This window comes from Podarcis tiliguerta (genome assembly GCF_965153285.1).
Source record: "Podarcis tiliguerta genome assembly, chromosome: 2".
NCBI lineage: Eukaryota > Metazoa > Chordata > Lepidosauria > Squamata > Lacertidae > Podarcis > Podarcis tiliguerta.
In genome coordinates this window covers 54,928,507-54,951,862 of record NC_139535.1, presented here as the reverse complement: position 1 = coordinate 54,951,862, position 23,356 = coordinate 54,928,507, and the positions used below count along the sequence as shown (strand labels likewise).

Here is a 23,356-nt window from a genome sequence, read left to right as displayed (position 1 = left end):
GAAGGCAGAAAATCTTAACCCACCCAACAGAGAGAGGTGAAGATCTTCCAGCTCCCCTAATTCCAAACATTATAGTACTTGTGGTGACAATTTGTTGAGATGTGACATGACTCCCAAAGGGGCAGAGTCAATTTTATTTTTATGTTGTGAACTGCCCTGAGATCTATGGATGAAGGGTGGTATACAAATTTAATAAATTAAATAAAATAAATACAAAGTGGAATATCTCTCCTAGAAAATGGTACTTCCTGGAGAACAGAATTTCTCCTGGGTGATTGTTTCCTTTCCAGAGTTAATACAACCGGACTGTTATATAGCAGTTCTGGATCAGAGAGGGGTTGGACTAGAGCAGCTGCAAGCCTGCACACAGGTTCAGACACAGATAAAGGCATGATCAGGAGTGGCCATGGTAGTGTCAAGGGAGGTCTGTCAAGAACTGGAGATGAAAGACAGGAGATGGGAGGCAGCTGAGTAAGAGGAATTATCAACTTGAGTGTTAAAATCACCAGGAAGAAGCATAGAGATGATGTTAGAAGAGGAAGAAGGTATGCCAGGCATCAAGTAGACTCTTTTCCAGAGTGAACTTCAAACAGTGTGACAGTGGGCAAACGTTAATGTAGCTTGAGGAACTAAATTACAAATAAATATATGGCATTAAATTATTGTAATCTAAGATTGGACGGATGAGGTTTCGTTCCTGTGATCACATCAGGTAGATCACATCTGGAATGTTGTGTACAAACGTTATTCTTCAAATGGTTTTGTTTCAGAATTGGGCATCAACAGTGTCCCTTAACCCCTTGGTTGAAAATAGCACCTCCTTAGTGGAGCAGTTTTGATAAGAAATGATAGGCATCACTGTTTCTGCCTTCTCTTAAGCTTCTTGCAGGTAAAAGAAGTGCCTGTCTTCTATAGCACAGAGAGATGGAGCCAAAGATGGGGTGTTATTTTATGTACAGGACGCTTTGGAGAAGGATGGAGACTGGGGGTGCACAGTCAAAGACTTTGCCAGACCCCATCTGTATCTTCTTCCAACCCTCCATGTTTGCTAGAGGGCTTGATGGCAGAGGGAAAGTATTTACTGTTTTTCAGGAAGTTTGGTGAAGACAGGTTGTATGTTCCCCCACTTTTTCTGCCCTTCTCCAAAGTTTTCTGCAAGTCAGATATTGGTTGCTTTTAAGAATTACAGGAGTCTTTGAAGTGAGGAGTAATTTTACTTGCACTGGCATTTGTTTGCATAAGAAAGCCAGGCACTTCCCCCAATGTTTCTTACCTTATGCATACCTCCATGCAAGTAGATAAGACTCTGCCTCTCTCCCAAGCCCTGTATGGGAAAGGGGTGAAATCCTGTCACCCTTGCAGCAGAAAAAAATGGGTGGGGTGCAGAGGAATCTCTTGTTTTTTTCTTCTCCGCACTGCATCCCAAACTGAAAGAGACCTTGGGCTCTTCCAAAAGCCCCCTTTGCTTGCGTCAGAGGTGTGGCAGTGGGGATAAGATAAAATTTGTAGTGAGGACAGGCAGAGGTTTATCTGGTAAGCCAAGCTGATATTTGTAGACCCCTATTCATAACAAGCATTTTGCTGACTGATTGTTGTGACTTTGCCCACATGTGTTTGAAAGAACCCATTCTGGGATCTGTTGCAGATATTTGTGGAATTTGACCGGTGCAATTGGAAGCAACACGCCTGGGTGAAAGTTCATGCTGAAGAAGTGATCGTTTTGATGCTGGAAGGGTCTCTTGTTTGGGCCCCTCGAAATGACCCAGTTCTGCTTCAGGGAACTAGAGTGTCAGTTGGGCACTGGCCTGCATTGGTGAGTATCTTCATTTAGCTTGTTACCCTTGATAAAAAACATTCCTTATGTCAAAGTCTGAGTGGTGGATTGTTTTGTTATGCGTCTCAAGGCCTATTTTTTCCAAGTGTCTTTGTTTCTTGTAATTCTTATCTAGGCCATTGTGAAAATGTATTCTAATAAATGGAAACATGTAAGATTAAACCTTAGCTGAGGGTTTTTATCCAGCTGAATAATACGGTTTTAGAAACTTTTTAACTTGAAGAGTTACTTGGTGTGCTGTTGTATCTATATTAACACTGAAGTTATGAAATAAACTCGAGCTTCTGCTAGATAGTTGATTGATTCCTTTCAGCAGATGATGGAGTAAGACTTTTTCTCGGAAGCATCTAAGGAGGGTAAAAAGAGTGAGGAAATGCCAGTTATAATAGCACTTTTAAGAAATAAGTATGCTACCTTCTGTTTTCATGCAGTCGTGTTTTTTATATTCTCATTCACAGACTTTCACTCCCTTGGTCGATAAGCTTGGCTTAGGTTCTGTGGTTCCTGTAGAGTCTCTTGTAGACCGAGACTTGAGATTCCTGTCTGATGCCACTGGACTACGTCTCTTCCAGGTATATTGTTTGTTTGTTTGTTTGTTTGTTTGTTTGTTTAGTTATTTTAGTTATTTTAATTTATTACCTGCCCTTCACCCTAAGGTCCAGAGTGGGTTACAACAATTAGCAGTGTTAGAGGTACATGTGGTAGAGGTGTCACGACTTCAGCAATATGGTCCTGGAATTCTCTCACTTTGAGCATTCTCTTCCATGCCAGTTAAGCAGGCCAAAAGGGAAGCAAGGCAATAAGCAGGCAGAACACTTACACAGCTAATTCCATTAGACCAAGAGGACTAAGGTCTGACAAAGGTCCGTATAGTTAAAGCTATGGTTTTCCCAGTGGAGATGTGTGGAAGTGAGAGTTGGACCATAAAGAAGGCTGATTCCCGAAGAATTGATGCTTTTGAATTATGGTGCTGGAGGAGACTCTTGAGGGTCCCATGGACTGCAAGAAGATCAAACCTATCCACTCTTAAGTAAATCAGCCCTGAGTGCTCACTGGAAGATCCTGAAGCTGAGGCTCCAATACTTTGGCCACCTCATGAGAAGAGAAGACTCCCTGGAAAAGACCCTGATGTTGGGAAAGATGGAGGGCACAAGGAGAAGGGGACGACAGAGGATGAGATGGTTGGACAGTGTTCTCGAAGCTACGAACATGAGTTTGACCAAGCTGTGGGAGGCAGTGGAATACAGGAGTGTCTGGCATGCTCTGGTCCATGGGGTCACGAAGAGTCAGACACGACTAAACGACAACAACAACACATGGTCAATGGCTTTTGATTTCAAAAAGTGACTTGCAGTATGGCATGAGGATCTGCAATGAAAACAAAGGCATGGGAAAATCCCACCTTGTGCCTAAAATAGTTCTTTAGATTACAAATTTAATTTAAAGCACTTTTGTGGTAATGAAATGAAAAACAATTACATGTACCAAGCTTAGCTTTGTAGGCCTTCATAGTTTTTGATGAGGTAACTGACACTCAGGACTACTTCTCACATTATTTTGTGCTGGAAAAGCCTCTTCTGTGTGATGTGAATTTGAGCAAGTTGTTTTTCTCTGTGATAGGCAAAGTACTTCCAAGATATTTAGTATATGTAAGACCAGCTGGCTTTAAAATCTTGCATTATGGAATGTAGTAGTTTTGGGATTTGCACTGGCTGGGGTATAAATAATAAAAATTATAAAATTATAATGCAGTGGTGTGTGCTGTAGAAAAGTAGCCTGAGTACACTATGTTTCCTCATGTAGACAAATCCCTTACAATTTAAATGCAGGATAAACATTAAGAAATAAATCCATACATTTCTGTCACCATGGGGAAGGAACATCAAGAAACAGGGGGAAAAGAAATCATAACAATCTAGGCCATATAAATTATGCTTTTACCCCGTTATTGAACAGCTATTATATATTTTTAAAAAATTGTTTGCAGATGGCAACTGAAAGTCAGAACCAAATTCTCCAACAACAGCCAATATTGAGGGAAGCTGTCAATTCATTGGTCAGTGATCAGAAGCTTCAGGAGATATTTAGCAGAGGTAAGATCAGCTGGTTTTAGTTTTTTAAGAAACCTAATTGGTTCTCCTGGAAATTATATTCAGCTTACAGCTGCTTCTTAAGATCCTAAGACCTGTTCCAGCTTTATCATAGGTCTGTTACGTTTGAAGTTTCAAGATCTTGAAACTGAGGAATTAAATGAGCTTTGCTGTGAAGGAGAAAGCTCAATTTTTCCTAAATGTTCATTTCCTTAACACTCTGTTTTCTTGTTTGAATCAGTTTTGTTGTTTGAGTATGAACTTTAGCTACCCTTTCAGGAGAAAAAAATGTTTATAGTCCTTATTGTAACAGTGCTCTGGCATGCTAGAGGAATGCAAGAAATCAGTATGGTAGAGCAACTATATTAATCTTAAGTCAAGAGACAAGAAGAGAATCAGCCATGGAGAACCACTATCACTAGTCAAAAATTAATGACTAAGACAGTTGTTATTAATCAAAGGTTAATAAAGAAAGACATTGAAGAACGGCTATATTTAGTTATATATTATTAAAATAAGAGTTGGAGAGAGCTATTCAGAGGAGCTTAAAGGTTCCTGACTGGCTTAGATTTGAAGGAGTCGATTTCAATGACTATCAAATGTCATATTGGAGCTATACGATTGACGACTAGTATTACATGTTTAGCACAGAAGGGATCCAGAATGCTCTGGCCAGAGTATTGATAAGGGGTTCTGATCAGAAGTATCCTCTTGTTGGAGCACCTCTAGATTCCAGGTTGTTTTTGGGCACAGTTCAAAGCATTGGTAATGAATTCGAAAGCCCTGAAAGGCTTTGAATACCAGTGCAAAAAGATCTGAAGGAGAGATCCTTCCGGCAACACTGGATTTGTGTTTGGTGGGGATACAAGAGAGTACCTGGCACCAAGGTGGCTGCACCAAGGCCCTGGAACTGCTTTCCTTCCTAGGAACAGCTATCCAGCCCGCTCTCTGGCCATTTTCTGACAGCTGGAGTTCTTGTTCAGACAGACCTGTAGGTTATTGAACTGAGGGTACTTTGCTGCTGCTAGTTTTTAATTTAACTGACTACTCTTACTCGTTTTGCTTCTATTTTTATCTTCTCATATGTTTGTAACTGTATATTTAGTTCGTTAGCCTGCTGCATTGGGCCACTTACTGTGGCAAAGGAGGGCTTTCTCCAAGCATTCATGGAGTAGTCCCAGATATCGAGCAGCTATTGTGTTTGCACAAATGGTTTGTTAACTTGTAGGTGTAAAAACAAAAGCAAGAAGAATTCATTAAGAAGTTAGCACTTGAGTTACATGTTTCCAATATGGCGTAACTAAATTCAGAATAAACATACCCACCCTTTGCTGGAATTTTAGAAACAGACATGTAAATGAAGACACAGAACTCCACAGTATTGTGGTGATTACTTTTGTTATCCCTTGTCCCAAAACATATCCTAATAAAGCTTTATTTGTGTGTTACATTAAGAGACCAATGCTTTAAGTCCATGCTCACTTTTCATTCTTGGTGCAGTGGCACTGGTTTGGCTGATAGCATTCTCGCTTGGGGTTCTTTCCCAGGTCCTTGCAGCATCCAAGGTCAAAGAGTGAAGGTGTACCAGCCAGAGGAGGAAAACAGCTGGGTCTCTGCTGTTGTGAGCTGTCAAGATCCTATCACCTGTCTGATGGAGGTGGTTTTGACTGAGGTGTGAAGCTTTTCTTGCCGTTTCTTGATGCCTGATTTCCTTTCTTCATTTCGCTACCAACAGTTATTTACATGGTCTTAGTTATGTTGCGTGGACTGTGACATTTAATACAAGCACACTCAGCATGAGCAGAACTCTGACAGTTTTCAGCATTTAAGCAAATTCTAGTCTTTTATAGCTGCAGCCAAGAAAAGCAGTCGGAGTGGAATATCCTAATGGTTAGGGAATGCATCATTTTCAAAGTACAAGCATCACCTCCTGCCTTTCTACCATCTTACTTTTATTTCCAGTCTCCTAAGCTTATAGAGCCAGGCTCTTTTACAAGTCCTCCTTAAAGAAAAGATTGTGTTCCATATTTTGCCAAAATCATTTTTGCAACCATTAAAATGGAATGAGTTGTGTAAAATTACTTCAGTTACATTTATAAGATTGAAGATGATAAGGGATATGGAATGGGAGCACAGCTTGCAGGGAAAAGGCAGGTGAAGAGGGACATTGGGGAAGCTGCTTTTATGATCAGTATCTTACCAGTCTTTATGATTGACCTTGTCTTCTCTCCCTCTCCCCCTTTGTTGCCCACAAAAATCAGACTGGTGAAATCAAGTCAGTGGATCCCCGACTGATTCATGTAGTGATGGACACCTCTGCACTGAACGAGGTACACATACTGTGTTGCACCAGGTCATTATATTAGCAATAATGTTTTAAAGATCTCATCTCAAAAACATATTAAGACAGTTGTCTTAAATGTATCTATATTTTCATAGAGCTATTAGTTTGACTTCCCAGTTAAGGCTTCAGTCTGTTACAGACTTAAGCTGAGTAAATTCCATTGAATTCAAGGGACTTATGAATGAGTAGGTATGCATACTATCGTGCTATAAATCTTTTAGGTATCCTGGTCCCAAGCTGTATAGGGTTTTGCACACCAGTACCATCACCTTGCTCCTTGCCTAGTAGCTAATTGGCAACTAGTGCCAATTCAGCCCCAGTGAGCAGTCAAGTCACTGCATTCTGCAGTAGCTGAAGCTTCTGGGCCAACCTTAGGAGCAGCCCTACCCAGAGGCATAGCAGTACAGTGGTACCTCGGATTACGGACGCTTCAGGTTACAGACTCCACTAACCCAGAAATAGGACCTCAGGTACCACTGTAATAGAGGATAGCAGTGTGTGGACTACAGTGATCATCGTATCCTGGTCCAGAAACAGCCATAGCTGTCTTACCAGCCAAAGCTGGTAAAAAGCATTCCTACTCAGTGAGGTCACCTGACTCTCTAGTGACAGAGATGGATCCAGGAGCACCCCAAGACTATGAACCTTCCTCTTAGAGTATACAGCTCCATCCAAAGCAGGCAGCTGATGAACTATCTGGATTTGGGAGCCACTCACTCATAGTGCCTCTGTCTTGCTTTGATTCAGCTCATTTTGTTGGCCCTCAACCAGCGCACAACAAAGTCCAGGCAGTGGTCCAGATCTCTTGCACAGCCTCTGTTGTTACAGAGAAATAGAACTATGTATCATTAGCGTACTAGTGACACCTGACCCCTAAGCCCCTGGTGTTTAAAGCAATGTATTAATTATTTCATGGCCAGGCTCATTTAAAACCTTTGGCATTGGCTTCTTCTTTGTAGTGATATGTGCTTTTATTTGTTATAGGGAGCTTCTCTAAAGGCAGCAAAATCATCAAAAGGAAAAAAGAAGAGAGAAAGTGTGGAAGGGAAAGATGGACGAAGGAGAAAAAATTCTTCCGATACTGGGTGTGATCATGCAACGAAGAAGCTAAAGGAGAGGGGTGAAGTGGATAGCAATGGGAACGATGGAGGTGAGGCAAATAGGGGAGCTTGGAAAGGATGCAGCAGCAGCGACGTGACTCTGGATCCAAGGGCCAAGCAACTTCTTCCATTTGTCCCTCAAGTTAATCGCAGTATTCGTTTTGCCACATACACCAAGGAGAATGGCCGAACTCTTGTGGTCCAGGATGAACCAGTGGGTGGTGAGCCACCTATGCCCTTTACTTCCTTGTCTTCAACTGCTTCCCAGGCACTGCTGAGTGGCAGTGGTAACCAAGAAATGGCAAAATCATTAGAGCAGGTCAGCCAAGTCCAGGTGCCTGCCCCTGCCATTATTGCTACAGCTGGGCCAACGCCAGCTACTGTGCGGATTCCAGATGCTGGCATGTCAGCAGCTACTGGACAAGAAAAACAGAAGGCAGGCCATTTGCCTGTTCAGGGAGAGGTAAGCCATTTACAGTCAGCAGAGTAGTGATAATACATAGCGCGCGCGCGCGCGCACACACACACACACATATATATATATAGCACTTTGTATACCTTGTCTTGCTGTAACTCTTAGAATAGCTGTGTTAAGGCTATGTACAGCTGTACAGTTGGAGCATTATAGCGGACTTGAGATCCTTACCTGTTATGATTGATGTGGCCATCTAGCAGGATGTGGAATACTACGACTGCAGACTTGTGTTCTGGTAGGGTCTTACGTTTTGCTCAGTGTACAGTGTGTTCCTCTCCAAATTTATACATTAGGGAAAGGGTGTTGGGTTTCACAGTAAAGAAAACTTGAATTCATAGCCTCTGGTTTAGTATATCTTTATTGTCCATAAGAACATCTCCCCCCCCCAAAAAAAGTGATTTCTATAGCTACCGGGGGGGGGGGCTCATGGGGAAAATATGGCAACTAAACTTACAAGAGAGATCAGTGTGTTTATATTTTAATCTTCTATGGATAGGCAAAACAATCCTACTTGGTCAAGGGAGAGAGACTCAAAGGCAAACAAAGCACCAAATCCAAAGCCCTGCTGGGCTTTGCAGAAAAGGGGAAAGTGCCATTCCTCTTTTTTTCCTCCTCCACTAGAGGCTTTTTAAAAAAATGATTTTTCCTGCTATTGGGACCATTGGGAGGCACAATAACTACGCTAGCCTCAGGGGTAATGTACTTTCGTCCTGTTTCAGGGGCATGTTGGGATCCAGAGCCTCCCCCAGTCCACCTGCAACACACTCCTCAAATACCCCCTTTTTGCTTTCTCTGCCATCAGAGCAAAAGCAAATGAATGACAGCCATGGAATTTTTGACACTTGCAAGGCAGCCCCACCCATAGCTCTCCCTCTTTCTCACATAAAGGGAGATCTGCAAAGTCCTGGGACACCTAGGGACCATAAGATGGTAGCCTAGAGGGAGCAGTCAATAATTTCGGAATGGTTGTTTTGATACACATGTTGCCATTTTAGAGTTAACATTTTAGAAATTGAATTAAAAATATTGAATTTCATTTGTTTTTCTTTTCCATTATACCCCTTCTTGTTAGCATTTTGAAGCAAGGTTTGCAGAGATACAATAAACTCATTTAAAATTTTGAAAGTTTTAAATGAATTTGGGCAGCCTGCAGAATCTGGGCATTTTGTCTCATGCCTTGACTGTTGTTGTGCAACATGTATATTTCTGATAAAGAACAAGCTGCCAAGAGATACTGCAAAGGCAGTATATTGGGGGAAATAAAGTAGGCTTTGGGAAAATGTTTTGTCCTCTCTTGGGAGAGGAGAACAACTGACTGGTTTCCTGTTTTGTTTCAGATTTCCCCCAATTCAATGTTGGCTTCATCAGGGTTTGGAGTGGCACACTCAGCTGGTTCCCAACCTGTGGTGTTTGACAGTGGGCGAAGCCAGTCCAATGGAGTAATAGCTCCAGAGAAGAAGCCTGTTGGATTTCCATTTGGTAGTAGCACTGGTCATGAGGTCCAGAAAGACTCTGATTTATCAAATAACTTGTTTTTTCAGTGCATGTCCCAGAATCTTCCCTCCAGCAACTACTTCACAGCCTTGTCAGAGAACCTGGCTGAAGAGCCCGCTAGTCAGGACTCGTTAAAAACAAATTCAGAGAGCCTGAGTGCGGGCATCTGCAAAGGTAAAGCTCTTGCAGGAGAAGCTAAAGCTGGGACTCAATTGGGCAGTTCTGTGGACCGGAAACTGCCAGCGGAATCTATGCCCACGCTTACTCCAGCTTTCCCCCGAAACATTATGAGTACTCGACCTCCAGAAAACCACGAGAATCTCTTTTTGCAACCCCCAAAACTCTCACGAGAGGAGCCCTCAAACCCTTTCTTGGCATTTTCAGAAAAATCAGAACTCAGTCCTTTCAGCAGCTTCGCCTCTTCCTCTCAGCCAGGAGCAACTGCTACTCCTCCTTCAGTTCTTGGTTCCAAGGCAGCTTCTGGCTGGCCAGATTTGCACACTGGAGCTGACTCTTTAGCTAAAAAGAAAAGCTTGTTTATAACGACTGATTCTTCCAAGATCCTGTCCAGTGCACCTACTTCAACTCGCTTTCCCGGTGTTCAGAGTTCATCTACTCTGGGGAATGGCCGTTCCACCTCACCTATCGGAAGCTTGACACAACCTATTGAAATGCCCACGCTCTCTTCCAGCCCAACAGAAGAAAAGCCATCTGTTGGGCCTGGGCAGCAGGACAATCCTCTTATGAAAACCTTTTCTAATGTGTTTGGCAGACATCCGGCTGGCTTTTTCTCTTCACAGGCAGAGCTGGCACTGGAGAACAAAAACCCCTTTGAAACTGTGAAAAGGTTCTCTCTAGATGAGCGGAGCATGCCGTCTAAGCAGGATTCTGATTCCAGTACCAATAGCGACCTCTCGGATATGAGTGATTCTGAGGAGCAGCTGCACACCAAAGCTTGTCTGAAGGGAATCCCAGAGCATCTGATTGGGAAACTGGGTCCTAATGGCGAGCGGAATGCGGAACTACTAATGGGCAAAGGAAAAGGGAAACAAACCCCTAAGGGCAGGCCTCGCACAGCGCCCCTGAAAGGTGACAGCTTTAAAGGAAGGGTTATTTGAGGAAGGCTGAAGGAGGGCTGCTTTTTGTTCTGTACTTCCATATTATCTGTGCGGTCAGCCGTGTGGTGTGTGACCTGTCAAATATGTCCTCTGTGCATGTAGCCAGAAGCAAGGCATCAGAAGAACACACCACCAACCTGAGAGTCTTACATCTGTCTGCATGTACTTGCAGTTCATTTTTTGGGTGAAAGCATTATCTTGCATTCTTCACATTATAGAAAAATGTTTACTCCCCTATTTTCAGGAAATTATAAATGGATACAATCTGGTTGCTGGCAGAAGTACATGTATGAACTGAATGTTAACTTAGAAGGACTGCTTAGGGAGCACAGCAATGTATGCTACTGTACTAATGTGACTAGATGTTTCTGCATCTTGAAACCCCTAATTAATATTGATACTTTAGAGCAAGTTTAGGAACCCTTGGTATGAATTCTTAAGTCCCATGCAGACTTTTTTTTTTTTGATGGGAAAAGACTAAATGCAAAGTGGGAGTGGAATCATGCCTGCTCCTGCTTTTGCCTGGCTGAAATTAGGAGTGATAGCCATCTTTACTCAGTTCAAATAGAGCCACTGAAAAATGTGCACAGAGTACTCCCATTGAATCAATGGATAAGTTACTTGAATTTCACTTAACTGCATATTACCTTATGTTTACTGAAAGGCGTGTAAATATGTAGGCCTGATCGAAGCACTGTCTTTGATATGTAGAGATTATCTGTATCAGGCTTGCATGTCCAGGCCCCTATGCTGATGCCCAGTTTACAAATGTCAAGTACAGACAAGTCCAGTCCTGCTTTCTATCAAACTGAACATCGGTACAGTGCTACATTCTATAGGAGTCAGCATTAAATAAATACTATTTGGGATTTGACGTCCTTTCCCTCTGTTGTTCTGTCGAATGCCTCTAATTGTTAACTTTGCTTCATAGTTGGCCAGTCTGTACTGAAAGACATGAGTAAGGTGAGGAAGCTGAAGCAGTCAGGGGAAGCATTCCTCCAAGATGGCTCCTGTATCAACGTAGCCCCTCATCTGCACAAGTGCCGGGAGTGTCGGTTGGAACGCTACCGGAAGTTCAAGGAGCAGGAGCAGGACGACTCCACTGTGGCCTGTCGCTTCTTCCACTTCCGCAGGTAATAAAGCTCCCTGAGCATGTCCTGTTGGTATACTGTGCTTGTTGCTGGTTAATGTGTCACTTGGCTTTTAAATATTTTAATGGCAAGATAATTCTAAGTAATTTCATCTCTTCAAAATTGTACATCCTTGCTGCAATGACAGTTGCAATTCCTGCTGTAGCTTCTGAGGGCTCCTTGCACTCATAGAACTTTCCGTTGAGCAGTGATCTCTGAACCCACTGGCACTTCTGTCCACCTGGTGCTTTTTCTTAGGATCATAGAATTCAATCCCCTGCAATGCAGGAATCACAGCTAAATAATCCCTGACAGACCTCTGTTTAAAAACCTCCAGTGGAGAATCCACCACCTTCCAAAGTAGTCAGTTCCACACATCATCTGGAAACTGGCCTGTAAAATTGCACCAGAATAACAGGATGGCCATTTAAAGCAAGTTTTTAAGATTTAAAAGCAAAAACAAAGATGGATTTTTAATTTAAATACTATTTTTTATACTTTTAAAAAAAACATTTCAGGTACATTGCACTTTAAAAAACCCACTTTCATTCATATTTTACTATAAAATCATTTAAACAAACTGATTGAATTTTACACTTAAAACCCAATCCAATACTCTGTCAGGCATACTGAATTAAAACCTGGTTTTCTATATCATAAAACAAACCATGAGATGAGATGAAATATTTTATTTTTGAGGCAAGCAAGCATTATACTATGGGTACTGCATTATTATGACAATTAAAAAATACTGAGTTCTTACCTGCTAATGTGAGCATTTACTTTCCCTGTTACAGAGAGAGGTGGTGTTCTTAAAGTGGTTTCTAATAGGCCTCCACTGATAGGAGACTCTTTGATCTCATGTAGGTGTCCATCAAGGAACAAGGAGGGGGTGATTTTTTATTACCCCCCCCACTAGCTCTCCTGCACCCCCCCAATCTGTTCTGGAGGATGGGAGGGTGCAGGAGAAAGGGGAAATTGGCTCCCTTCCCTTTCCCCTGGCAGAAGTTCCTGTTGGATCAGAGAGACTCTGGTAGTGATGGGATACCAACTGGATACAATCCATAGTAATTACCCCCCTTACTTTTAAAATGTTCTGGGGAATTGGTCCATGGACCAACATACCCAGCTGTATTGGATTGTGTCTCTTGTGTTAAGTTAACAGTTTTGCTTGCATGCGAGCAGAAAACGAAACAGAAACCTATTAATGACAAAATATTCCCCCTTCTCTAAACTGATAAAATTGTGTGATACAAAAGGCATGTTGGTTGCATGACCAGAGACCAGAGACTTTGAATTATTCTCATAGATAGTACTAAGTACTGTAGTGTTTGAGCTACAAAACAAGATTATTATAGCAAATAATAGGTGTGTACTCTTATTCTGGAAATGCTTGTATTTAGCTGGGTTGTATCCAGCTAAATTATTGCATACACAGAAGCTTCCCCCAACCTGCTGGAGCCGATCTGGGTGTGGTGCAGGAAGGAGGAAAGCTCTGTTGTGGTTGAGGAAGCTGTTCCAGACATGCAATTATTTAGTTGAATGCAGCTGCATATTAAAATCACCTTGATTTAAGAAATCCATTCTGAAAAATAGACATCTGTTTCATAAGAGGGTGGTTACATGCAGGCATTTTGGAAACCGTATGAGTCTGGCCTCACAGAGCTTTAGATTTTAGTGTGCATTCATGAAGGATGTTAATTGTATAAGACACTAATATGTAAAAAAGACTAAGTTGCTTGGCAGGATGTCAGTGTTACAGAAATGTGGTTAAAGTGGCTTGGAACTAGTTGAAGTGGCAAAAGATCATGGATTCATAAAACCCACGGTGATGCATACCCTGCTTTAAACCACACTTCTCTGTACGTGTGAGTGCATGTTGTGCTGTTGAGTATCTGTTAACGCATTTGTGATCTAGTGAAGAAAAGCGTGGGGAAAATAGTAATTATTATTAAGAATTTTGCCTTCTAAAAATGGCAATGGGCAAAATGAAGAAAATAGTTGATTATAATGTTTGTGCATCCCAAATAATATTGCCCCTTTTTGTTTTGTTTTTAAGAATCCCTCTGAGGCAGGGGGAAAGCATTGCTCAGCAGCAGGACAGCTGTACATGCAGAAAGTCCCACGTTAAATTTCCAGTTAAGACTAGCCTAGATAATGCGCTCATTTTGTGGGTAGGAGCCGTTTAGGCAGAGTGAGTGAGGTGTTGGCCAAGGCCTAACCATTTTAAGGTAGTTTATATGTTCTCTGAAAGAAATGGTGACAATTTGTTTTGAAATTCAGAGTTCCCCACTTTGTTTGTAAGGAGTACTTGCTTCCAAGCCCACTGCCCATTTATTCCCTGCTCTTTAACCAGTTACTGGACCATAATACGACCTGTCATTTTAATCCCATTATTGCTTTGGTACTCAATAGTTTTTGGTGTAGGGCTTTATCAAAAGTTTCTTGAAAGTGAGTGGAATTGGACTCATCCTGCCCCACGTGCTCATTGGCACTGTCAGATAACTCTAAAAGGTTAGTTTGCAGAAGCTATGCTTGTTATTCAGGAAGACTTGCTCTTTTATATGCTTGGTAATTTTTATCTTTTAGAAATGCTGTCTACCAATTTTTTTCAGAACAGATGTTAAGCCAACCAGCCTCTAATGATACTTTCTAACAAAGGTTTCTACAGCACCGTGTCTTCAGGAAGAAATCTATCAATTGTACTAGTTCTAAAGAATAGTCATGGAGGAAACCTCCATTTCATTTGTGTTTTGAAGAGATTGTAGCTAATGTGCTCTTTTAACTAGCTCATAGTTTTGTTTCAGACTGATATTTACTCGGAAGGGTATACTACGAGTAGAGGGATTCTTGAACCCCCAACAGAGTGACACTGACGCTTTGAGCTTGTGGATCCCGTCTACTGCCCCTGCAGAGGGAATTGACCTGGAAACTTCCAAATACATCCTGGCCAATGTTGGAGACCAGTTTTGTCAGTTAGTTATGTCTGAGAAGGAGGCAATGATGATGGTGGAACCACACCGTAAGTTGGTGTTTTCTTTTAATGCGTGTGTGTAACTGGAACTCGATTATTGAAGAAGATACCCAACCCATTACTCTATGGTTTATTCTGCAAGTATTGGAATACCTGCAAGTGTTGGATAGCTAATGGAGTTGCCCTTGTGGAGTTTGGAAGTGGATGGTGGCCTCTTTCTCACATACTAGTTTGTCCAGCCAATGATCTAAAGCAGTGGTTTTCAACCAATGTGCTGTGGTCCCCTGGGGTTCTTTAAATGATGGTCAGGGGTGCCGCGGGCAACACTGGCCTCTATCCCTCTTTCCTTCCCTCTCTCCTCTGACGCCGTCTCACGTCTCTGCTTCCCAAAGGCTTGCTCAGCCGTTTGTTGCAGCTGTCCTGGCTACAAGCTCCGCAGGTGAATGATGCCTCTGGGGCTAGTCAGGGGGTGCTGGTTGCCAGAAGTTGAGGTGGCCTCGGAGTAAGCAAGCCAGCCAGTCCCCCAGCCCTTGCTGTTGGGAATGGACAGACAAGTTCTAGGCCCCCGTGGGGCAGTGTGAGGAGGCACCTCTCTTTCGAGCAGGGGAGGCAGCTCAGAGACCAGGGGCAGCAGCTGTGGCTGCTCAGAGGACTCCCAATGAGAGGGAAGGAGACTAAGGGAGCACTCCACAAGGGAGGGTGTTCAAAAAAGGGTGAGAGGCTACCAGCTCTGCAGGCAAGGGGTGACATAACTGGGCTCCTGAGCCCCACAGGGCAGGAAGAATGTAACTGGTCAAGGGGGCCGTGGACTGAAAAAGCTTTAAAACCTCTGATCTAGTGATATTCATTTTTCTTTTACATATCACTTCTCTGGAATGCATGGAATTTATGAAAATGTCTTAATAAATCAAACCTTGGCCTACTAATCTGTTAGAGGACCAATTTTCTTAAGTCCCATTTTTGCATTATATGCTGTTAAGGAAATTACTCCCACCTAGTTACATAAGTCTTCATATAAAGGAATCTCTTTAAAATTGGCAATAATATAGGAAAAGCCCTGCAGGATCGGACCAAAGGCCCATCTAGTCCAGCATCTTGTTCTTACATTAGCTAAACAGATGCCTGTTGGAAGCCCTCAAACAGTACCTGAGTACAACACTACTTTCTCCACTTGTATGCAATTGGTATTCAGGGAGATGTCGTCTCCAACAGTGGAGGTGGAACATAGCCTTCATAACTAGTAGCCACAGCTAGCCTTACCCTCCATGAATTTGACTAGTCATTTAAAAACATCCAAGTTGGTGGCCATCGCTGCATCTTGGAAACACCCCCCCCAAACGTCTCCAGAACTATTGCATGAATTATCCTGAATCCAATACTGTAGATGTGTGATCCATGCATTCAAAGATTGAGGCCTTTTCTGGAGTTTCTCAAACTCTTGTCTCTCAATACTACCACCACTTCTCTCTCTCAAACACGTTTTCATTTTGAATTTGAACCACTTTAAAGAAATTATGGTAAAACCAAGAAATTGTTGTAAACCAACTTTACAGCATGGTTGTAATGTATAATCTGTTAACATGTGCCTCCTTGATTTTATTTATTTTAATAGAGAAAGTGGCCTGGAAGAGAGCTGTACGCGGAGTGAGGGAGATGTGTGATGTATGTGAAACAACACTGTTCAATATTCACTGGGTTTGTCGCAAATGTGGCTTTGGGGTGTGTCTGGACTGTTACCGTCTCAGAAAAAGCCGTCCACGCAGTGGTGAGTACTTGTTATTTGTCCCAGAATGCTGCAAAGTTTAGATGGGTGTTCTGCTTTTGGTGGTAGGATTGGGGAGGAATTGTTCTGTGTGAAGGCTAAGTGATCAGTTTGCTGTGTTGCTAGATAAGATAAAGGATGATATGGATTGAGAGTATTGGCCTAATTTCCTCGGCTGCTGCTTCATCCTCCTGCTTCCTCATGGCAGCATAATACAGAGTTACCTTCTATGTTGAGCTTAGCCATGCCTTCAAGAACAGGGATGGCATGTATAGGATCATCATGTAGAATGAGGACAGTTGGAATAAGGAAGAACATAGGGAATCGCAGGTAAAATTCCTAATCTTGCACTAGGGATAGCTTAAAGAATTCACCAATGTGTTCTTAAGGAACTTTCAACGTGGCACAGTTGACCTTTGGAGTAAAGCATGCCATCTAATTGCTAAAATAGGCCTTTAGTTATTTTCCAAGTGTCAGGTATTACCATTAAAAAAACCCAAGGTTTGGGATATTACAGACCCATCAGCCAGGAGCTAAGAAGGTCTTGTATTGAAATAACTTTGGGTTCTTCCATTTCATGTTTCTTTACCGGGTGGGAGAGCAAGGGGGAAGTGTGTCAATCTCTCTCACCCAGCCTCCCTGGAGACAATTCTGAAGGAAAGTAACTTCTGAACAGGTTACAAAAGGCTTTATGGTTGTGATTCATATAACAATCCTTGGTCATGCATAATTTTGCAATGCTCTAGGTGTGCTTTTGCTAGTAAAATTGAAGCCCTTGCTGGAGTAGTTTTTACTTCATTAGAGAATGCAAGCCCTTTCAATGCTTTGAAACTAAAACAGGAACTGTGTGCTGACTAAGGACAGATGGGAACAAGGGTTTCTGTCTGATTTTCCTATTTTGTCCTGTGAACTGTCCCAACCTATCATGTCTTTTGTAAAAAGGAAAATGAATATAATGTTTGAGGCAGGATGTTCCATATTTAAGAGGTAATGTTAGAATCTAGCAGAAAAGCAAGCATAAGGCTGCACAAATACACGTAATTGATACACATATAGATTATTGATGCACAAACAGATTACTGAAAGGAGTTGTGGAGAGTTTCAACAGAGCTTGAAAAAACATCTTCCAGTGTGGAAATAGGACAGAATATTGATTCTAGGTTTGTGTGTTCATGTTTTAATCTTGCATACCTAACAGTTGTTGTATTGACACACCTTTCATTAGCACAGCCTTCATTACCCCTCCAGCTGTTTTGGACTGAAACTCACATCCAGCTGCGACTGTCTCTGAGGGGTTTTAGTAGCACATTAAGCACCACAACAGACGGCTGTTGCATGTTTTGTTTGACTATGAAGAGAGTGCTCAGCAAAACCTGCCACCTTTGAATTTATTACAGTGGTGCCCCGCAAGACGAATGCCTCGCAAGACGGAAAACCCGCAAGACGAAAGGGTTTTCCGTTTTCAGAGGCGCTTCGCAAGACGAATTTCCCTATGGGCTTGCTTCGCAAGACGAAAATGACTAAAATTTTTGAGTTTTTTTTCCGCCCCCCAACCCCTTTTTCTAAAGCGCTAAGCTGCTAGTAGCCTTTTAGCAGCTAATCCGCTAATCCCTTAAGCCTTTAATAGCCGTTAATAGCCCTTAAACTGCCAATAGCGCTAATCCGCTAATGGGCTTGCTTCGCAAGACGAAAAAACCGCAAGACGAAAAGACTCGCGGAACGGATTCTTTTCGTCTTGCGAGGCACCACTGTAGTTTGAAGCTGTTGTAGTACTGGAACATGCAAGCAAGCATTTAGAAAGTTAAAAGATCTAATTGTCTTTCTATTTCAGAGACAGAGGAGATTGGTGATGAAGAGGTTTTTTCATGGTTGAAGTGTGCAAAGGGACAGTCGCATGAACCAGAGAATCTCATGCCAACACAGATAATCCCTGGCACAGGTGAATCTATGTCCTATCATGTCTCTCTTCTTTGACAGATTTTATCCCGCTTTTCAGCCACAAAGGTTCCCAGATCAGCTTGCAAATACCAATAATAAGATATCCTTCTCTCAGGCTTACAATCTAAAAGACAAGGGGAAAGAGTTGAAGGGAGGAGGAGAACAGCAACCTTGGGCATGAGTTCATAGTAACAAATTTCTTATCACAATCAGCAGGAATGGAGAACAGTTTGCTGACAGGAGCAAAAAGTTGCTGCTCTCTTAGCTGTGCCAGTGGCATGGCTCTGCTTCCCTCATTTTCCTCCTCTCTGCTACAACAGTTGGTGGAAGCAGCGGCCTAATGGTGCTGTCTTCTCAGCTGAGCTTTATAGGATCCTGCTTCCCTTCACTCCCTCTCTTACAGCCTGAGGTCATGACTGTTGCCAGGTCCTCGTTAGGTCGTGGTTCGTTTCTGCCATCAGATCCAGCCAGGTGGATTCATTATTTGAATGCATTTTTGTAACAAGAGTGCACCTGCAGTTGCAGAGTTCTCATCGCTTACAAGGATGCTTATTAGGTTATTAAAGCTACTTGAGGCAGTTGTTAAAGAGAGTGTCCTAACAATTAGTGCCATTAATAGTATTGTCACAACAAAGGTAATGATTTTTATGCAGACAGAGGGTCTCCCTTCCCAGCCTAAAAGCCATACAGTGGTACCTCGGGTTACATACGCTTCAGGTTACATACGCTTCAGGTTACAGATTCTGCTAACCCAGAAATAGCACCTCGGGTTCAGAACTTTGCTTCAGGATGAGAACAGAAATCATGCTCCTGCGGCGCGGCAGCAGCAGCAGGAGACCCCTTTGGCTAAAGTGGTGCTTCAGGTTAAGAACAGTTTCAGGTTAAGAACGGACCTCCAGAACGAATTAAGTACTTAACCTGAGGTACCACTGTACTCTTAAACATAGGTTCACGCTTGTAAAAAGCCTAGAAGATCTACCATTTCAGCTGTAAGCAGGAAGATACCAGTCCTTGCATTTTAAGACTTTCAGATTTTGTTACAAAATTTGATGCTAAGGTTTCTCACTTTTCAGCACTGTATAGTATTGGAGACATGGTTCATGCAGCCCGTGGCAAATGGGGAATTAAAGCCAACTGCCCATGTATTAATCGGCAGAATAAATCTGTGCTGCGACCTGCTGTCACCAATGGAATTTCACAGGTATGTGAACTTTTATTACGGCCAAAATCTCTTATGTGATCCTGCTAGAAATTGTCCACTTCCTCTAGGCATCCTGACCTGGGCTGTTGTTTTTAAAAAGAGTTGTTGGTATTTTGTATGTTGAAATATTTTTTTGCTATTGCTTTGTGCAATTTGAAGTGCTATGTTAATGAAAATGGAGATTATAAAGAAAAAGCCATTACTAAAGATGTGGTATTTCATACTTATTTTGCCTTTTTACATGGCCTCAGATAGTATGTCTACCAGTGGAATATTTATTTTTTTCTGAGTTTGGAATACACACAACCTGTTAGTGTCAAATGTTTTATTGTTTTTGAAATTTGAAAGAATAATAATGTACCTTGGTCTCCTTATCTAATATATTGGCTTGTATCCAGAATAAGCTCATGTAATGAGTTCATGGAGGCTAAGTCCCCCATCCCACTATTCCCAATTGCAGCCCTCCACCCCAATGTTCTGCCAAAGGTTAGGGAGACCCTTCTGAACTGGGTGGAAGATGGATTCCCTTAAAATATTTTGAGTTCGTCTCATGCTTGTGTCTAGTCTTAATATTGCTAGTTTTTAAAAAACTTTACATTTGTCTCAGTTGTTTAAAGAAATACCGTATTTTTCGCCCCATAGGACGCACTTTTCCCCCTCCAAAAATGAAGGGGAAATGTGTGTGCGTCCTATGGGGCGAATGCAGGCTTTCGCTGAAGCCTGGAGAGCGAGGGGCATCGGTGCACACCGACCCCTCTCGCTCTCCAGGCTTCAGGAAGCTATCTGCAAGCCTTGCAAGCCCGGCGGGAGTTCCCGCGGGCTCACAAGGCTTGTGGGCAGCAGCCTGCCGCCCGAAGCACGGGGACGCATAGGTGCGTCCTATGGGCCGGTGCCCCCTATAGGACGAAAAATACGGTATTTAAGTTTCAGTTACCACATTTTGACTTCCCCACGTGTGATCCTCTGTTTCAGCAGCTTCCCAGTATGAATCCCAGTGTATCCACACCTGCAAATGAAAGCGCTTTCTCCAGTGGCACAGGGACAACAGAAGGAGGGCAGACGGACACTAATGTTATTCCTAAGTCAGAAGCTACAGAGGACAAAGCTGAGGAGCCTATAAAGACAGAGGCTCAAGGAACCAGTAACAGTGGGGAGACAAAACCTAACAAGTCACTATGTCCAGAAACAAGTCCCTCTTCAGCACTGCATTGGCTTGCAGATTTAGCAACACAAAAGGCAAAAGAAGAAACAAAAGGTAAGTTCTTGGGGAGCTGAGGATTTTTGCTAGAGAGCTGATTATCACCCTGGAGAGAGAGGGATGTTTTTGAAGATGAGAATTTAGAAGCCCGAAAAAACCAGGGACACTCCAAGAAGGCTGCTTTTTGCATGTCAAGACACATTGTTTTAATACTCTTGATGTTCATAAGCCACACTGGGACATCTCTCTTTCTTAAGCCAAATGGCAAACAGATAGTTCTGTGAAGTTTCAAGCATGCTGAGGGATTATTTTTGGGTACTTAGCTATTCAGGGATGTTTAAAAGATTACAGCACTAATAAAACAAATGCAGCATGTCACTTTCACATACGCTGCAACTGCATTGGAAAAATTACTTTTTAACATCTGTTGTAATTTCACAAGTGCTGACATCATTTATTTGATGTGAGGGGAGTTATATCACATGGAATTCCATGCCTGTCTGAAAATTTGGTAACTATCCAAACAGTAGTATTGCACCTGCATTTCAGATAGAATTGTAGAGTTGGAAGGCACCACAAGGGTAATCTAGTTAACCCCCTGCAATGCAGGAATCTTTTGTCCAACATGGGCCCAAACTCACAACCTTGAGATTAAAAATTATTCTGGACTAACCTATCTGTTTTGGCTTTGTAAAACTTATACATAATTACTTGGTTTTGACCATTTCTTAGGCCATCTTAGTACATCTTAACTGGTAAAGAACTTGTGTAAAGGTGGGGTTTGGGTTTTATTTTGCTTGGATTTCATACTGAGACCTCCTTACTGCATTTTTTCCACATGTGTTTAATGATCAAATGTATGAGTGGCTGGTATCTGGACAGCTACTATAATTTTTTTGTAAATCTTCTGGAAGATTTGTGTCCTAACAAATTTAAACTGTTGCCAGCTGGAGCATAGCTAAACCTTTGGAGGTCACACATAAAACACTGGCCCTTTGACATTAAGACATTCCATTCCATGCTGATTAAAAAAGCAGTCATAAAGTCTCTTGTTTATGATTACAAGAATTTTATCTACAATTGAAGAATGTCCAAAGATACACATTAGTATTTATGCAATCTTTTATTTTCTCCTTCCTCTCATACTTGCTATCTTTTTCCAATTACAACTGCTATTTTGGCTTACTTGTTTTGTGTTCATAACTATTGTAGCGGTAGTTATGATAAGTTTGAGCTTATGAAATCTCTTGTTACAATTCATAGTCTCACTTCCCTCCTCCTTGGTGTTTCCTGCTTGGCAGGGGGTTGGACTCGACGGCCCTTGTGGTCTCTTCCAACTCTATGATTCTATGATTGTCAAAATACTTGCTTTGGGGGGAGGGGGGAATATATGTCTTCTCATGGTGCCTTTCTTGCTTTTTCACAGAAGCTGGATCACTGAGGTCAGTTCTCAATAAAGAATCTCAATCACCTTTTGGATTGGATTCCTTCAACACCAATGCAAAGGCCTCCCCTTTAACTCCAAAGCTTTTTAATAGTCTCTTATTGGGCCCAGTTGCCTCAAGCAACAAGACAGAAGGTTCCAGTCTTCGCGATTTGCTTAACTCTGGGCCTGGAAAGCTTCCTCAGGCTTCACTTGATACAGGCATCCCTTTTCCTCCTGTCTTTTCTGGAGCTTCCACTGTAAGTAATACTATTTTTGTTTAGAGGTATAGATAATTGCTTCTTTAAAGTGGTATGATCTCTTTCTTCGGTAGGAAAACCTATACTGAATTTTTCAAAATAAGATTTATTTAGGCGTTTTATTGTTTGTCCACTGGCCCAAAGGTGGGTTTGTGGGAGTGGTTTGGCTCAAGTATACCAAAGAAAGATTTCGAAAATGCCAGAGTGATCAATTCTGGTCCTTTATTATAAGAAGGAAATGTAGACTTACAGTGGAGCATTTACAGACCCAGTGAGAGGTTGCCATGAGTAATCCGCACCCAAGCAGACATTTATACATTCTTTATTCACCAGCACTTTGGCCAAGACTTCCCATCATTTCGCCTGAGCAGATGAGGGCATAAGTGGCAAATATCCATATCTTACAGATAGTTCCCCTTTCTGGCCCCAAGCCCACAGATGAACAAGCCAATTCGCTTCTATCAAAGCAAGTGAATGTAAACATATATGAGCTCATAGTTACAACAACTACCAATTAACTGTGGTGTTATCTTGACTAGCAAGATGGCGTTTGCAGAGCTTCTGGAACAGTTCCCCTTTGGTTCAACACATTGTTATTCTTTCCTTGGCATTGTTTTAGCCACTTTAGTGTGCTAACAAAGTGTTTAGTTGGTTGAAAGATCAGAATCTGTGGCACAGGCAGTATATTCTAATTCTTTACCCAAGACCTGGGTTGCTATGTGGATTTGTGTCTTCTAGGGTGCTAAGAATAAGGCCAGCTTGCCAAATTTCCTTGATCATATTATTGCCTCAGTGGTGGAAAATAAGAAGACGTCTGATGCTGCCAAGCGAGCAAGCAACGTGGCTGATACTCAGAAAGAAGTGAAAGAGATGGTAATGGGATTAAATGTGCTGGACCCACACACTTCCCATTCTTGGCTCTGTGACGGAAGGCTTTTGTGTCTCCATGACCCCAGCAATAAAAACAACTGGAAGATCTTCAGGGAGTGTTGGAAACAGGGCCAGGTAAATAAAA

General features: G+C 42.2%; 1 protein-coding gene across 8 annotated transcripts in view; it reads left to right on the top strand.

Moving 5' to 3' along the window:
- Positions 1-23,356, top strand: part of KDM3B (lysine demethylase 3B) — a 38,040-nt gene that overhangs the window by 5,172 nt on the left and 9,512 nt on the right. For 2 of the 8 annotated variants that reach the window (XM_083429322.1, XM_083429318.1), the window contains exons 2-16: positions 1,646-1,813; positions 2,293-2,406; positions 3,822-3,927; positions 5,472-5,596; positions 6,186-6,254; positions 7,253-7,831; positions 9,181-10,426; positions 11,387-11,588; positions 14,393-14,607; positions 16,172-16,324; positions 18,153-18,260; positions 19,333-19,460; positions 20,436-20,715; positions 22,085-22,341; positions 23,080-23,346. In XM_083429322.1, coding sequence (XP_083285448.1) covers positions 1,646-1,813; positions 2,293-2,406; positions 3,822-3,927; positions 5,472-5,596; positions 6,186-6,254; positions 7,253-7,831; positions 9,181-10,426; positions 11,387-11,588; positions 14,393-14,607; positions 16,172-16,324; positions 18,153-18,260; positions 19,333-19,460; positions 20,436-20,715; positions 22,085-22,341; positions 23,080-23,346 — 4,017 coding nt within the window. Of the gene's footprint in view, positions 1-1,621; positions 1,814-2,043; positions 2,191-2,265; positions 2,407-3,821; positions 3,928-5,471; positions 5,597-6,185; positions 6,255-7,252; positions 7,832-9,180; positions 10,427-11,386; positions 11,589-14,392; positions 14,608-16,171; positions 16,325-18,152; positions 18,261-19,332; positions 19,461-20,432; positions 20,716-22,084; positions 22,342-23,079; positions 23,347-23,356 lie in introns of those variants that run through there. The other 6 variants (XM_083429321.1, XM_083429317.1, XM_083429320.1 and 3 more) reach the window with 5 other exon arrangements.